This window comes from Colletotrichum gloeosporioides, assembly GCF_011800055.1.
Source record: "Colletotrichum gloeosporioides strain Lc1 chromosome Unknown consensus_90, whole genome shotgun sequence".
Taxonomy (NCBI): Eukaryota; Fungi; Ascomycota; class Sordariomycetes; order Glomerellales; family Glomerellaceae; genus Colletotrichum; species Colletotrichum gloeosporioides.
This window is the reverse complement of record NW_025544735.1, coordinates 68,000-84,749: the sequence shown is the minus strand read 5'-3', so window position 1 is coordinate 84,749 and position 16,750 is coordinate 68,000. Positions and strand designations below refer to the sequence as shown.

Sequence of the window (16,750 nt, the reverse complement as noted above, 5' to 3'; positions counted from 1 at the left end):
TCAAAGTCTTCGGGTCCCGTCTTCCATTCTTCCCTGTCACGTCTTCAGCCTCACACTAAAGAACTGATAGGGCCGAGCATCCGTCTAAGCCCGACTACCCAGAGAAATTGTTTCTGATTGACACATTGATCGACAAAGCCAAGACATGTCATCAGTCAACGATACGACAGACTGCAACGCCCGAGTACTGAGTCAAGACTTGGCGTCTGCAATGTGACATATAGACCATCTTTATATCGACGTCTTGTTCGCCTGTCGCATCTTCTGTGTTTTGCTAATTATCGTGGAACCAAGATTGGTGCATTCGTTCGTCCACTACACCTTTCACATGTGCTTGTGACTATCTGACTATTCTACGTGGCAGTCGTCCGAGATGCATTCGGGCAAAAGCCGTGGGGTAGGGCAACGCGCAGCTTTCGAGGTGCAGCGGCACTAACAACAATGTGGCAACCGCTTGCAGCCCGTCACACAGAACACGGGCAGTCAGAAGACATCGTCGGAGTAGCACGACTTGAACGGCGAGATGCCGGCCAATTTCCCAAGGATGCCAATCAACTTTAAAGAAATCGTAGACACGATCAAGTGTCATTCGTGAATTCATGAAATTTGTACATCGTACACAGAAGATACAACTCATCTATCCATCAATCGGACATCTGTACTCCCTCGCGTGGCTATCAATTCTGCGGGTCTCTCCCTCAACCTCCGGCCGGGCCTGATATGCATCCAGGCAGGTCTGGTGGTAGATGTGCCTGCAAGCCAGCACAACGAGCGGCCCGAGGGGCTGCTCTTTGGGCCTCCCGATCGCATCTTTCTGCGCATCCACACCCTCCTCTGCCGCGGTAGCTTCAACGCCTGCCGGCGCAGAAACACCCGCTGCGGCTTTCCCCTTTCCCTTCGAACTGTACGCAGCCTGAGATGCCTCACCGGCGGCAGGGGCTGCTTTGCCCTTGCCGCGCTCGTCAGCCGCGGCCTTTCTTTCGGCCTTGTGTTGCTCGTCGCGGGCCTGCTTTTCTTCCCAGGCCTCAAAAACATTACCAGAGACACCTGGGCCCCATATACGACGGCCACACGCCTCACACGTGGAACCCCTGGGTCGCCAACCGCGTTGTCGGAGGTTGACGGCTTGCTTGACGTTCACGAACAAACTTCGTTCCAACAGACGGTTTGAAAGTCGCAAGATGGACTCTTCGTAGGCGTACGCGGAAAATATGGACGCCAGCACCGAGCGCAGATCTGCGAGATTGGGGGACGATGCAGCGGCTCGTGTCAGAAAGGCACGCAGAATTCGAAGAAATGACAGGTTGTTCCCTGCGTTGGAAAGGAGTCGGCCACCAGCCTGGGCTCCTGCGGGACTTGAAGTCGTAGTCAGGAGAGCCGTGAAAGTATGCTGCACCAAAGATCGAAGCAGTGTTAAGAGCTTCTCTTTGTCTAAGCTGTCCATAGCGCTTGCCTTCTCCGAAACGCCGTTCTGGGTGGTTTTCGACGACTCGATGGTGGACGAGATTGATCGCGTGGTCTGCACTGCCGCGTCGATGAGACTGAGCCAAAGCTCCTCATCTGGCGAAAGAACTTCTGACGTGTTTTTTGACTTTCGTTGTTGGACGCCGTTTGCCTTCTTCGATGACTTGGTCTGGCCCTGGCAAAGCCAAATGCCCACGTGAACATATTTTTGCAACGCTCGCAAAGTCTCTTCGGCTCCTGATTGCAAGTCATTTGAACTCTCCTGTTGAGCGCCAGACAAGATACCTTGCAAGGCCGATTCAAGGGTACCGAGGTGCTTCACAAGCCTGTCCATGGCATCCTTGACTTGGCCTTCTCGAGCCATGAGCACGACCGCAGCGTCAATCACGCCGGTTTCCTCCATGGCAGGCAGCAAGACATCCAACCTGAGGTTGACGGATTGTACCAGGCCGATGTAATCCGACACATGTGCGGAATCATACTTGCACATGAGCTGGACGTAACGCTCGATGAGGACTCGGTCTGGGTTCAATGGGGTCTCGACGTCTCGCTTTTCGGGCTCGAGCAACGTCCGCAGGTAAAAGAACTGCAGCTCGGGTGCGTCTTCGGCAGAGTCCAGGATGTGTTGGTGAACGTCCGCAGACTGAGCTGCCAAGACTCTCGCCGCTTCGACGGGGTTAATTCCGAGGAGTTCCCTGGCGTTATTCTTGACTGCTTCGAGGACTTCTTGCACCTGTCGGCGATTCAGACCACTGTGTGGCCGAAGACAGTCCCCGAGGCATTCAAAGACGGCATCCCGGTCAGCGGGGTCTTCGAAGTACGTCTGGACAAGCTTGTCATACTGTTTGTCAACCTTGTATTGCCTCTTCAATATCCGATAGAAGCCCGCTTTCTTGAACATAGGAATCAGCGTGGTAACATCGGGAGGCTGGTAGATCGAGAGCAGGTATTCGGCACTTAGTTGGGCGTCTTCGGCTAGGTCAGCTCCAGGGTAATTGCAAAGCCCGGCCAAGACCTTCGTAAGCGTCGAGCCCGGGAAGAGCAAGTATTGAGGAAATTTGGGAAGGTTGCGAGCGATGAACATGTCGAGGTAAATGGTGTCCTCCGATGCGAAGTCTGCTGGGTTCATAATCTCCAACAAGATTGAGACAATGTACTGACGATCGACCGTGAGCCCGAATATCTGCTCTTCAGGGACATCGCCCCTAATGCCGCCGTTAACTTGCTTCTCAGGAGAGTCGTTCAAGAATGAATCTTCAAAGGCTTCGTTTATAGCACTAAGGAAGCTTGGGGCATCGAATTTCAGGATCAACCTGAGGTATGGGAACGACGGCTCAGTGTGCTGATCTGGCCGTGTGAGAAACCGCCGAGTGCTGCCCTTGGGCCACGTGACGCTATTTCCTGAGAATAGAAACCAGTAAATCTCAGCTTTGGCTTTGGAGGCAACGGCGGTGTCCATGGCCTCCCCGGTGGGGTATACTCTGCCCGTCAACGTGTATGAGAGATAGGGGAACATCTTCAAGGCGTTAACGCCGTAAATCTCGTCATCCATGTTCCCGGAAGACATATAGTCGCCGTTGCTCATAAGTGGCACAAGCAAGGTTAGTAGGTCGATCAATGGTGTAATGTAATCGTTCAAGGCCTGATTCCAGACATAAATCAAGGCGTCGTAAAGACTGTGCTGCTTGCACAGAAGGGTAATCTGGTCCAAATCTAGGGTCATTGTGTCCATGTGGACAATCATCTCCTCAAGGCGACTCTCCCAACCCTTGCTGACGTAGTGGGTAACTGTGGCCTTGACAATGGTTGGCGGCACAACCGTGATGTTCTTTTCCAGAATGTAAGGCTCCATGGTCTCGAGAAAAATGCCTTCCACGCCGGCGTCTTCATACCATTCGTACATTTCATCGAAGAGAAAGTCGACGTCGCCTACGCTGTGGCAGGCCGTGAAACAAGTCTCAGCCAACTCTCGAAGGTGGGCGTCGTCCGCTGCAGCTCGGTCTTTTTGCCGCTGGGTGAAGGCATATTTGAGAGAAGCTCGCATGATCTCCATGAGCTTGTCTCGCACCATCGAGTGGCGCAACTCGGTATCTTCGGGTAGGCCAATTGTGAGTTTGTCGGCGTCACCTGTGTAGTACGATGTTCCAAGCTGAATAGCACCAACGTAATCACCATTTTCCATCAGAGCAATAATGCGATCAGCCCAGTTCGAAAGCGATCCTATCGAAACGTCGTTGAAACCGAGCAGGAAGATTTTGCCCTTGTAGGTTTTGAAGCTCATGTAGAAAGCGTCGGCCACAACACCATGCATCGATGTGTCGTCCTCGTCGAGCTGCTCGACCAATGTGTGTAACTGCTTAGAGAACAGGTCGGAGTGGTAAATGAACTTATTGATGAGATCAAAACCCTCGGTCATTCGCATACTGCGGTCCTCGACGACGATTAGGCGCTGAGTAATGGTCAAAACTGTGAGAACAGAACGGCTTAGCCACTGGACCGCAACAATGGCTTCTTCACACTTCCACCGACTCCGGGCCTTGAACTTGAGCGTGGGCGGCTTGTCCTTGTTCTCTGCTGGTATCTCGTCTACGTCCAGAACGGTCAGGACGTTTGACCAGCAGTACACCAATTTGACTTTGGAGATGTCGCTGCCTGTAACGGGGTCTGGAACCTTAAGCTTCACCGCAGGAAACCACGCCAGGCAGCCGGTCATCGCACTGTGATGGGCGACGTCTTTTGGTCTGGCCGATTTGTGTTGTGTCTGGGCGACGGGTGTTGTAGAAACGATAACCAACAGATATGGTGTAAGCATGGCCGTCAGGCCGAGGGTATCCGTGGCGCGTTCGGTATTACCCAAAGGACACGGACTAAACGCCAGTACAGAACTGGGCTTCAGAGGCTTTCCGGCAGGAGGCGCCGCGTTCGGGTACCGTCCGAGTATCCTCGTTGTCTTTACAGTTCGGCCGAGAGAGCCAGTGCCTCTAGTTGCCAGATGGGAGAAGGCCATGCCACGATCATCCGCTGACACGAGCGCAGTGTGCCTGGTCCCCAGAAATCCGAGATGGGTGACCGCGACACCAGGGAGATGGCCATCCATGGTCCGGTTCTCAAGTTGCGACTGGTCTAGGTGCGGAATGGACAGGAACGGCCTGGACGCTCGGTTCGTCTCCCACGTAAAGATGCTTCCATTCGCATGGCCCCCAGCAATGGTGGTGTGATCTGCCGACACAGCGATTGCCGTGATGGCACCCGACTCGACGGCCTTGGTCCCGGGCCCGATGATGGTCTTCAAGACCTGGTTGTAATCAAACATTAGTATTATTCCCTTGCTCGTCCCCAACACAATCGAGGCGGAGACGGCGATGCAGGTCGGAGCGCCGAAGTTGCGCTTGCCGGCCTCGGAGAAGGCCTGGCCGTTAAGTTTCTTCAATCTCGTCCATCGAACAACTTCCCACGGCGGCGAAGGGGTATCGGTATCTTCGCGGTCGAGCAGTCCTGAGCTCAGGGACGCGGAACGGCTATGGCCGGTGAGAAAAGCAGGTGAGGAGGATCGCGGGCTACTGATGAAGCTGGCGGAGGAGATGCGGGATTGGAATCGGCGATCGAAAGGACGGAATGACGGGGTTGGACTGCTGAGGCCTGGTCGAGAAGCGACGGATGGGAGGACACTGCTGCTTGGAGAGGAGATCACGGAGCCCTGAGGTTTGTGGTTAGCTAGTGCAGCCTGAAGCTGATAGGGCTACTTGCCTGAACAGACGGGGAATCGTCGGGCAGAGACATCAGGGAATCGATGGGACTTCCCACGCGCTTCGGCGCCGCATCCACTGATCCCTCCTCAGACGCATCGTCGGCTTGGTCTCGTAGTATTTGTCGATACCGATTTGATATAATGCCGTTCTCAATTGCTGGAGAGGCATCAGAGGCCTTTCTTTCTTCATCATCCAGAAGGCCGACGATGCCGTCCTCCTCCCCCTCGGCCTTTACCATCCCTCCATCGCTGGGAGCTTGTACGTCCGCGGAGGACCGGTCGTCTGGATCTGCCATTGTGTCTCCAGGTCCATCATCTCTCTCCGTCGGTGGTGGGGTCATCAATGGCGGTTCATCAAGCACATGTCTTCGGTCGGGCCAGAGTTCGGTTTGGGTTCAGAAGCTAGGCCAGTGCTCTCAGCAGGGAGGGAGAGCGAGAGGGCCTGACTCGATCGGAAACAGCAGCTGGAGGATGATAGAAGCTGGCCAAATGAGGCGAGGACCCTTTCGAAACGTGATTCTGCTTTTCAAGCTCCTATCAGACGAGGAGAAGCTGACTTGTCAATGGATGATCAGTTGCACTCAGTAGGAGCGCATTACGCAGTTGGACGCGCACAGCCCACACATCAAGTTCCGGGTTCCAGGTTCCAGCCACCCAGAGCTCTACAACGGACCGCGGTTTCTCCGGCGGGCCCGACAGCGCCTAGCAACGTCGCAGTGACCTTTGATCGTCACGGCGCAAGCCCGGTGGAGCTTTCCTTTAGCACTTACATCACCTTACAGCGCTGGTCACACTCTTTAATGCGACCAATCTCCACACGCGTCGCGAGTTGTCAGATCAACATACCCCGAATTCAAACTGAAAACCACCGCTCCACCACCCGGCCAACATCGCAGCATTGTCTATGTCTTCCATTGGGCCCCAGCTGCCACCCCATCTCACCAAGAGGAAGCGCAACCCAGACGACGACAGCGCCGACTCACCGCCAACAAAGCAGACTCGAAACACCGACGAGATCGATCTCGACGACAGTTCCGATGACGATGGTTTTGGACCTAGTGTGCCTGGCGCATCAGTCAAGGAACCTGCGCCGACCGTTAAACCTGCCGTCGGTCCAACGATGCCTCCTTCCAGCACAACGAATACAAATGAGATACCTCTCGACGGCTCTGATTCAGAAGACGGCTACGGCCCATCCGCTCCTCGCGCGACATCACCGAATGCTTCCATGTCCAAGCCCTCAATAGGTCCTACTCTGCCGCCGAAACAGCCTATAGGACCCACACTCCCCCCAGCGGCTCACCAGGGCGGGAACGACGACTCTTCATCAGACTCGGAGGATGACTACGGTCCTGCTCTTCCCTCGTCAATAACCTCTGCTCAACGAGCACAAGCTGCCGCAGTAGCAGCAGCCGCGGCGGCGGCATCGGGCCCTGCCGCACCTCAGCGCGATGACTGGATGCTCGCACCACCGACACAATCTGGTTACCAAGAGCGCGACCCGACCAAGCTCAAGAATCGCAAATTCGCCAGCGGCAAATCGTCATCGGCTGCGGGCGGCAGCGGTGGGGGTATCAGCAGCATCTGGACAGAGACGCCAGAACAGAAGCGCAAGCGACTTGAAGATGCTGTGCTAGGTCGTGGAGGGGAAGTCGGCGGAGCAGAGCAGCAGAAACCGCGTCGTACTAGAGAAGAAGAGGAACGTGATAGGCGCATCAGCGAGAACATTGCAGCAACCCGGGGGAAGAGTATGTATGATGAGCATCAGACAGACAAGAAGAGTGGCGCAAAGGTTGGAAAGGACGGCGAAGAGGAGGATGACCCTAGCAAGAGGGCATTTGATAGAGAAAAGGATATGGCATTGGGCGGCAAGATCGGTACAGCCCAGCGCAGGGAGTTGCTCAACCGTGCCAAAGATTTTGGTGGCCGATTCCAAAAGGGGTCATATCTTTGACGAACGTAAAGGGCCGCACGACAGGAGCAGGTGGGTTTAACCGAGTTAACCCAACCACACATTTTCACAGAAGAAGCACAAAGCCATCAAAAGGAGTTTTTTGTGAACATTGTCAATTGTCATTATTCCGTGTCGATTGATGCCTATGGTCGCCGCAACTCCGCCGCTCTCCTCAAAATTCAGAGGATACAAATCAAGCCAAATCAGTCCGCCCTGACTGTAATGCAACTCCCTTCTGCCACATGGTGCGGCTGCCGATCCTTCTTTCCCCTTTTACTCCTTGGGGCTATTCCTCCGAACACACGTTATATGTAAAGGTGGGTATGAAAAGCGGTGTCGTGAGCGTGTGTATAGATGCGGTCACATCGCAGTCTATGCTGAGATCTGCAAATTGATCTCAGGGGTATGATGTACAAGAGTAGCACAACGGAAAAAGATCAAAGTCGCTTTTTCGGGCAACTTTTGTCGCTTATATGTAATCACCGCGCCTCCGTAGTCGTGGCGGTGGCATTTTGAGTACCAGCTTCGAGCTGAGACGGAGTAACGTTTGCGCCAGACGCGGTGGGAGAGCTGCCTTGCTGCTGATCCCCTCGTCTGAGAGGATTGCGGAATGCGGGCATGCGGAAGCTGGAGAGCAGACCGCGGGATTCTTGGTTCTCTGCCACTGGGGGTGACTGAGGAGGGTTGGGACTGGGATTCGTCGCAGTCTGCTGGCGAGCACGCCGACGGCGGTTGGCGCGGTCATTATTCTGGCGATTGCCTCTGTTGCGACCACCAAATCCCAGGCGCGAGCCGCTGAGATTATACCAGGCAGCAGGAGGAGCATTAGGCATGTTCGTGCGAGATGCTGTGCGAGCCATGTCGCCGTTAGCGTTGGCGTCACCCTCGGGAGCAGGACGAGGCTTAGGGGTGTAGTAATCGGCCTTGCAAAGAGGGCAGCAGGCACGGCGGCTGGTGAGCCAGGGGTCGACGCAGACAGCATGGAAAGCGTGACCGCAAGTAAGACCACGAATATCGTCATCGTCCTCCAAGGTGTCGATGCAAATGGCACAAGTATCACCGCTCGTGGCCATCAGTTCAGGAGGCAGAGCAGCGTTGATGTGCTCATCATCCTCCTCATCATCCTCGCTATGGACACGCTGGAGGGGAGTAGCAGAAGTCGGAGACTGCACAGGGGCACCAGTAGCGTCAGCAGTCGCGGTAGAGTTATCGCCTTCCTTTTTGGTAGCATCCTCAGATTGCTTTTCGGACGTGGTTGCCTTGTTACCGGTACTGGTGGCAGGGCGTTCCTCAGTCGAATCCCTCTCCTTTGAAGGCAACTCGGGAACAATGCCATCGACGGAACGCAAGCTGTTTGCGCGACTCGGCGGGGCGGAGACGCCGCCGGCCGTAGGGAGACCCTCTCTGGCACGTTCGGAAACCCACGCCTTGTACTTCATCATGGGAAACTTGTCGTTCACCTCATCCATCGTCATCAACTTCTTCTCACGGCGGCGACGGTGCGGGCGAGGCATGTTCTCCAGATTGATGGGCTCTCCATCCTCGTTCAGACGCATGGCGCGGTTGCGAGCGTTGTAGCGGAAGCAGTACTTGACACCAACGATAATCCTGAAGCATATGTTAGATGCTGATGATCCCGGTAGGAAGCCAAAGTGGTAGAGGGCTCACCAGAGGTTAGTGAATACAACGCCGAAACCGAGAGCCACGAAGAAGAGTAGAGGCGAGCTCGTAGAGCCACCGCCACCTCCCCCTCCGTTTCCTCCATTGCCGCCAGCGGGGGTTGTTGACTGAGGGTCACTTGATGTAGTCGGGGTGATGGAAGAAGGATCGAGTGAAGTCGTCGAGGGTACGGCGGAGGAGGCTGCAGATGACGGGAGGGTGGAAGTCGGAGTGTCCGACGAAACTGCCTGCCGCACGACAAAGCGTGAGACCTCGACGAGGACTTGATTGATGACTGCCATGATGACGGATAAAATTGATCGGTTCGAAATCGAGAGGCGGAGTCGTCAAGAAAAGCGATCGCACACCAGCGGATGGTGATGTCGGAAAATGATCACGGTCGGGGGAAAGGCGAGGGCATCGATGAATTGATTGATGGACTGTTGCGGGAAGGCAAGAGCCTAGAGGTGAAACGCGGAATCCGAAAACAGCGTCTCGTGACGGAAATGGTCGACCTGAACCCTCGATCGCATGCGGCCTGCAATCAACGCAAGTCGCAGTGAAAAAAGACCCTCTTGGAGAGGGTATGGCAGAGAGTCGAGATCCCAATCCACTCAAGCCGTGTTGCACAGCGGTCGCGGTGGGCAGAGGGAAATTGAAACGAGAGGAAACTCACGACTCAAAGTCGGATGGGGGTGGTTGAAAGTTGACAGAGGCAGACAGGAAGAGTGCGGAGGGTGGGAAAGTGCAGGTGGAGTGGGATAAGTATGGAACGGTAGGTACTGTGGGACGCTCACTCTCTGACGGACAGGACAGTAACACAGCCCCCCGGTCGGGTCGACGTAGGAAAAATAAAAGTGGAAATGCGAGGCGGCGGGCGGGTAAAGAGCGTCGTGAGTGTGAGGGAGGAGCGACGCCGACGGGCAAGGGGAGTGAGTGCGAGGAGCAGGAAGGAACCCCCGGACACCCAGACACCACACACACGCTCTCTCACACACACCTTCACTGAGGGGGACACCCCCCGGTACACCACCTAGACCGGAAAGAGCAAGCCAACACACTGCGGGCTCTTTTTGGTTCCTTCTTGTGTTTTTTCCCCGGGGCTGGCTTCCGTTTGCCTTCTCGGCCAAGAGAGGGAAGGTTACGAGGGAATTGCATTCAGTTGTTGTCTTCGCACTATCTTTTCTTAACAGATACTTAAATTCCTTACTGAGTCGAGGATGAGAAGGAAGAAGATGACGGGGAAGAGCGAAGAGGAGACTGGGCATTGCCTGCACTGGACTGGTGCTGCAGGGAGGTGGAGGGGGAGCTGGGAAGGCAGGAGTGGAGACCTGGGGCCTCTTTCCCGCAAAATGCAGGCCGGGCGAGCGAGGTTGAGGGCGACCCGTGTTGGCTGCACTGTGCTACTGCGATCCCTCAGACAATTGAACAATTAACATTTCAGTTTGCGCACCAGTGCACCACCACTACACTACGTACCACCACCACCTCTGCTTGTTGCTTGCACCTCCCATCTCACCTCTCGCACCTTGTTGCCGCGCACCCTGCCACAGCTGAGAGCCTGAGTGTGAGAGAGCGGAGGCCAGAGGAGGGTGCCATGAACACCAGACGGTGTCACTGCCTCTCGAGAGAGTACGTCGCAAGTCCGCTTCTCCCCTTCCCTTCCGCTGTGACCTGCAATTTGCAATTTGCGAATCACAATGCCGTGGTCTGGATGGTTTGACAGCCTTATTGATTTGATTAGCTGACCTCTCCAGCGTGAGTAAAGACGCTGAGCGACCAACAATTCTCTCAGACCCCAAGCGACCTGACATGGGCTCAACTCCAGAGAGTCCGGGCGCCAGTCAGGCAAGTCAAGCACTTGGACCCAAGCCCCCGTCAATCACTTCGTTTCCAGTCCACGGGATAGCCGAACTAGTCTTGTTTGGGAAAGATAACGGCACGCTAGGCACATTATGAGTGGTGGGACGGGCTCTCGAGCAGGCCACCATCCCCCTTCAAGCTTAGCATCGAGACTGCTGAAGTGTTCACGTTGTCGAGTGGGTAGCTTGCTTCCAAGTTCCAGCAGGCATCGGGCCCTTGGCTGGGGAACCAGGAAAGAGAGGCGGGGGAACTACACAACAGAACTGAGAATGCAGTGGAGGGCCTTGCAGCCGCTGAGCGCAGGGGTTCACCATCGAGCTGACTGCTATTTCTACCGATACTACGCCTTAGCGGCAGCCAACACCTGTTCGCTAGAAAGGAAGGCTGGCCCGGTCTTGTCACCATGCTACTTTTTGCATGGCCATCTCACATCTCAACGTCTTCTGAATGGCATCACAACTGCATCCTTTTTCCACTTGCCTTCTCCTCAAACCTCTAGCAAGGGCACTCTAGCTCTTCAACCGTTCTCGGGCTGACCGTTTTTCCTTTATCGTCATATTCCCGTTTCAGAGGCTGATACCGCCAGGAATCAAGGGGTCTCCATGTTACGACCCCTATCCAAGAGGAGATATCACCAGGGGCCAACTTGATACAAAGTCTCCCAATCAAGGTACGCGTTCCTGCATCGCACCGCCATGGGCTCCTGAGAAATGGACACGCGCTTCGTCGCCCGGAGCGCCTGAGATTCCAAAAAGACGTTCGCCCGCACGATTTACACCCCGGCCGAGAGGTCTTTCCATGCCGATATAATGGGCCGCATATGGTATCCGTGCCATCGCGCGCCGCCCAGTCTACGGCCGAGCATTTACATTCCATATTTCCGTCTTGCAATCTCAAACTGTGGCCAAGTATCGAATTCCAGATATTGCGGTAAACAGATTTGTGTGTTCACTCGAACAGAGGCCTTTGTTCTTCGCCCTTGCCGTCCGCCTTCGCCCCCGAACTAAGCACGGCAGTCAGCCACTCAAACTTGGTCCTTACCGTCACCGCCCACCGCCAACCGCCCCGGCGCCCCAGTCCGATACTTTGGTGATCCCCAAACCCCAAAGAACGAGGTAAAGGGTGGGGTTGCGACGGCTGATGGAAGAGGCCGCGACACCATGCAGCAGCGTCCAGCCCGAGAAGCGAAGAAGCAACTTCAACACTCTAGCGCGCGTTCGCCAGAAAGAACAACGGCTGGGGTCTAGTGCGTCGAACGAGAATCTGAACGGTTCGGTGTTTCGTCATTCGTAACTTGCCCGCCCAAAATCACCGCGTGTACGCCACGCTGATTGCTTTCCGAAGATCATGCCGCATGGAACCGCTTTACAGAGATTATCACGATAGGCAGGGCCTAGAACCAAAATGGCACGTTGGCGACTTACATGCATCGCTTGCTCTCATCCTCCGCCGCCATCAACGAAACCCCTGCTGGCTGGCACAGGCTTCTCTGCGCAAGGAGGAAGCTTACAATTGTAACACGGCCTGGATCAATCAGACTGATCTTCTTTCTTTCTTTTGTTGCTTCTTCTAGCCGTGGCAGTTTGTTTTGACTCTGCGCCCCGGTCTTCACAAGCAAAAGCAATTCTTTAGCTCGGTGTCTCTGGATTATTTCCGTGTCGGATAAGCTCCGCAAGAACACTGCTGTCGAGTCAAGCAATGTCAGGAAACCCGTCAGACTCAGAAGCCTCGGATGGCGAATAGCCAGGACATGCTTCCCGGTGGAGGACGGTAAGCCATCTCAAGAAAACCATGTCGGTTCAATTACCTCGTCGGCAGCGCTTCGGCGAGCCGACACTAGGCTTTCCCGGCCCGGCCATGCCAACACGGTAATTCGAGGCCCATGTCGCTGTCTTCACCCAACCCAGGATGGCGGCTCGTCTTCCCGCATGAACGGGAGAAGAGTACCTACATCACGCACGTATCCGCGCAATACGAAAAGGAGAAACAACGCACCCCGCCTCTACGACGTCCTGAATTGCGCCTCATTGGGAGGCAGGCATCTGAACACCTCAGACACGTTCGGCATGGAACCTGCATCTCAGTGTTGCGATCTAACGCACGACCAGTCAGCTCAAATCTTACAAGAGCAATTAATAGCTCTTGACTTCTGCCCATGACGAACAACGCGCGTGTCGTATACCGCTGCAGCCAGTGTGAAGTTCAGATGGTCGTGACCGGAACGCTTAGACCGACGGGCAACTGATTTCACCCCAAGTTTTCCAATGTTTCAGCATCACAGACAAAGACGACGCTTTTCGCCACGATGTAATCTTCAGCGGTGTGCTCTGTATCGCACTTGATTCAGGCACCGTCAATGCATCCTCCTTTGTACGTGTCGCCTCAACTCCTCGGGCCCTACCGTCGGTACTCCCAAAAGGCGCATCTGCATCTTCTGTCTGGCGCCTCTGCGTTGACTTATCAGTGCCACTCACCTAGTCGAGGAATCGGTGTTGTCTTGGCAGTCAGTGTTCCTTAGGCCCGACCAAAGGTGTCAGACGTAAGAAAAGCATGATAGCGCAACGCTGGCAATGCAGCACATGCGTGTCTCGAACGTCTTATCAGATGCCAAACGGCGAATTCTTTCACCTCACTGACGAGTCCCTTCAAGACACTGTTGTCCGTCTCAAGCCTTGTGCCCCCTGTAAGGAGCCTAGACGCCTTCTTAGTAAAGCTTGGCCGACGCCAGGACCACTGCAGTCTCCGGGGGCGCCCAGCTAATGCAATTGGAAACCAATAAAACGCTTCTTGCTCTACCAATTTCCACCAGTCGAGCGAAGATAGCTTGCAGAGAACGTTGCGCTGGCTTCCATGGCTCAAAGACGATGAGCCTTCCATTAACTGGAAGGGTTCCAGACGTGCAACAAGCTACTGTAAGAAGACGTAGGACCCGGTGTCACTTACTTGTGAGATACGTGTAAAGGAAGCGAAGCCGATTGATCCGTCGCTAACAGCCCGACAGTACGAGAATTTAGTCTTTTTACGGTGCGTCTGGGGATTTGATGGCCAGCGCCCAGGGATGCTGATTCGACAGATGACGCTGACCGAAGGTGAGTGCCGCAAACTCCGGACACACCACCACCAATCCCCCGTCGATGACGGCGACGAGAACGGCTTGGCTCCCGTTAATTCGGCCATTGTTAGTATGGCCTTGCCCCCTATTCTCGGGACTATGGCCATTGTCCAGACCTGCGCCTCCGTGTCAATCATCATCACAACCGGCACTTGTTTGTCCTTCTCGCCCGTACGCTTTGAGAGTTCGGCGCGTCGGCTGGGGTGGTGGTCGATTCGGCAAACCACTCGTCATGCAAAATCCTCATGTGCTGGCAGGCGACCCACCGAAAATACATTGAAGCAGCAAGCTCGAAATGCTAGGGAAAAAGGAATGTTGCGAAGGCTGGATGATTATTAAGAAGGACCCTGTAACAACTAGGATCATGCCATCATCATCCTCATCGCAGCATGCGTTCTTTCGGGTGCTGGTGGACCCTGAACGGCCTTACACAAACCAGCCGACCTTCTTATCGTCGTTGGAGGGGATCGTCGCCAGATCTCAGTGGCTGGCGCCGAACACACACCACGAGTCTCTCAGCGGGAATGCCGGGAACTCGTGGTCAGCTATCGCAACATGCCGACACCCGCAAGCTTAATCTTTTGCACACCATCTGACCATTCCCGTGCGCTGCGGGTAAAAAGAGACAAAACCCGTTTTCTGCCCACAAGTTCCTGACGATGAAATGATACGACCCAAGCTTCGATCCCGGAGAAAGTGATGTCAGGCCACGAGCAGTCTGGAGGCTCCCGAGCTTCTCCTTCGTCGCGGGTTCATCGCGGGAATGCAGATGCCATCATATGCGGTGTTGGCTGTCTCTCGCAGGGCACAACTGGCGCGAGGGGCTATGCAAGCCATTTGTGATAATATTCATGGTCGACCTACATGTCCCGATGTCGAATTGCAAATCGTGCCTCCAAAATCGCAAATCACAGATCTTGGCTGCTCCCACTGCCGAACACCGGCGTCCAATAGACTTCGCCGTGTCTTGCCCTTCCCGCCGCCGGCACTCTGTCTTGACGCAACCGTGATTGCTTCACAGAAAGGATACACTGGCGCGCGCGAGAGCGCGCAGGCGACCTGTCAACCCGGCCATGCGTGGGTTATGTGGGGGAACCGTGTTCGAAACATAATAACACCCCCGGTCGTGTGAGGGCGACGGGGTTTCACGGTGCCATTATTACGGTTTTTTTTTGCTGCTCTGCAGTCTGCAGCAAAAAAGAACAGGACTGGTTCAAGACTTGCCATCAGCCAATTGGTCGTCGGCCGGAATGGATGAGATCATTTTCGATGGAACCCCCGACTCCTTTGTGCGCACACTGCGGGCCCCTGGTCCCCTCCGCAAACCCTGGCTGGTGCTGTCGATCTTCGACGCCGCGCCATCCGGGGAGCGGGCTGGACTTTGCTGGAATCAAGCTTCCCAGCGCAAGCCCCTGCGATAACGGCGGGCGGCGGGCAACACGGCAAAGGGCGAGGATGGTCTACGCCCGGACGGTCAGACTTTGGAACTACGCGCCGCCCGACGGAGACGGTTTAGTTTCGCTGTCAGAATGGGACACTTGCTGCTGTCAACTCAGGAAGTTTGATGTGAGGAATCTGGACAAGAATTCTTTCCGGTCCTTCCAGATTGCACGACATGGCGCAGTTCTTTTTTTCCACATCTCTGGTCGTGTGCGACGACGAAGACGATGGTTGGTACGGAGGTGTGGAGCGATGAGGAGGTCCTCTTGGCCCCGTTCCCAGCCTCTCTTGGCCGAGGGCTGGGCGGGCCAGTCATTCAATCAACCCGAAGTCCGGTTACGCGTCCGAATCCTGGGCCTCCGCTTCCGTGCCTGTCTCCTTCCTTTGCGTTCCTTTCCCCACCGGCCAGCGGTTAAACAGCCCGCGGGAGGGTTGTGCTTCTGGGCGTCCGGAGAGAAGTGCGGCAGCAAAGATACTTCGTAGGCGGCTACGATGAAAGGAAGAGGGGCGGAAAAGGCCATGTTACGCGTGGGGCGACTGGCACGCGAGACTGCGCATTGCTTGCTTCCTATGTGGCATCCTTGCCAATAACGTGTCTGAGAAGAGCGGGAAGACCTCGCAGGGCTCATTTGCGGAAAGTCTTCATGGTCCGCAGGGAGGGTGGCCCCTGGGATAAGAATTTCGTTCGCGAGAACCTCTTAGCCTGTGTCGTGCAATCTAAAATCTGCCCAGACAGGCTTTGGGTTTGTCTGCGAAATACACGAGCTGCACACATGCACGTCTAGCTCGTGTGGCTGATCTATTGTTTCAACTGCGACACCAAGCTTTTTTCAGGTGAAGAAGCTTATGTACAGCGTCGGCCCTCCCTTGGGTCCAAAGTCATGGGGGACCCTCCGACATCAGAGAAGATGGTTTTTTTTACTCGGGTTATCAGGGGGTCAGTGCTGTTCAATTACTCGAGTCCGGAAGGGCCAAGCATTCCTGTCAAGTGTCATAGTTATTGAGGTGGCCTGCGCGGACGCGGCCGGCTCCGGAACGGAGGGTGTCCCGTGCTAGAGAGGCCCGACGGAAGAGGACCCTTCCGCGAGCTGCGCCGGATGGGGCCCCGTCGATCCTTAGTCTCTATTGTATTGTTGAATTTCAGATATATTCGGTGATCATGCCCCCTGAAGTTGGCAACGACACCCTCGCCGCCGGGTTCTCTGGACATCTCGATCGTAATTTCGAGTGGTCGCAAGCTGCTGGGGTTGAACTCAGACGAGCTCTTTGCGACTTATACGACCCATTCGGGAGTATAAGGGGGTCAAGCATGATGCGATGCAGGCCGCCTTGTACCCAAAGGATTGACTGTGTATAGACAGACTGCGGTATGCAATTCTACTTAGGTTGCAGAACGGCGCCTGGAGACGAGAGCCGGCTTCGCTTCGACTGACACTACTCCGTGATCCAGAACTTGGCGAGTTAAGAACTCGTTCTCCAAATGCCATGTATCACAGTAACGAAACCGAGG

The 16,750-nt window shown here is 55.1% G+C and overlaps 3 protein-coding genes across 3 annotated transcripts; 1 reads left to right on the top strand and 2 right to left on the bottom strand.

Annotated features, from left to right (window-relative positions):
* Nucleotides 1–637: 637 nt before the first annotated feature.
* Nucleotides 638–5,508, bottom strand: GCG54_00000326 (Vacuolar protein sorting-associated protein 8-like; the record flags this gene model as incomplete). The annotated part of the gene is made up of 2 exons (XM_045400467.1): nucleotides 638–5,161; nucleotides 5,218–5,508. 2 exons carry the CDS (start codon nucleotides 5,506–5,508, stop codon nucleotides 638–640), a joined length of 4,815 nt encoding a protein of 1,604 aa, XP_045258053.1.
* A 608-nt stretch (nucleotides 5,509–6,116) lies between these two features.
* Nucleotides 6,117–7,166, top strand: GCG54_00000325 (uncharacterized protein; the record flags this gene model as incomplete). The annotated part of the gene is made up of 1 exon (XM_045400466.1): nucleotides 6,117–7,166. One exon carries the CDS (start codon nucleotides 6,117–6,119, stop codon nucleotides 7,164–7,166), a length of 1,050 nt encoding a protein of 349 aa, XP_045258052.1.
* Nucleotides 7,167–7,645: 479 nt separating this feature from the next.
* On the bottom strand, nucleotides 7,646–9,127 carry GCG54_00000324 (RING finger protein; the record flags this gene model as incomplete). Its single annotated transcript, XM_045400465.1, has 2 exons — nucleotides 7,646–8,774; nucleotides 8,835–9,127. The coding sequence occupies 2 exons, from the start codon at nucleotides 9,125–9,127 to the stop codon at nucleotides 7,646–7,648; spliced, it is 1,422 nt and encodes a 473-aa protein (XP_045258051.1).
* Between the last annotated feature and the right edge of the window lie 7,623 nt (nucleotides 9,128–16,750).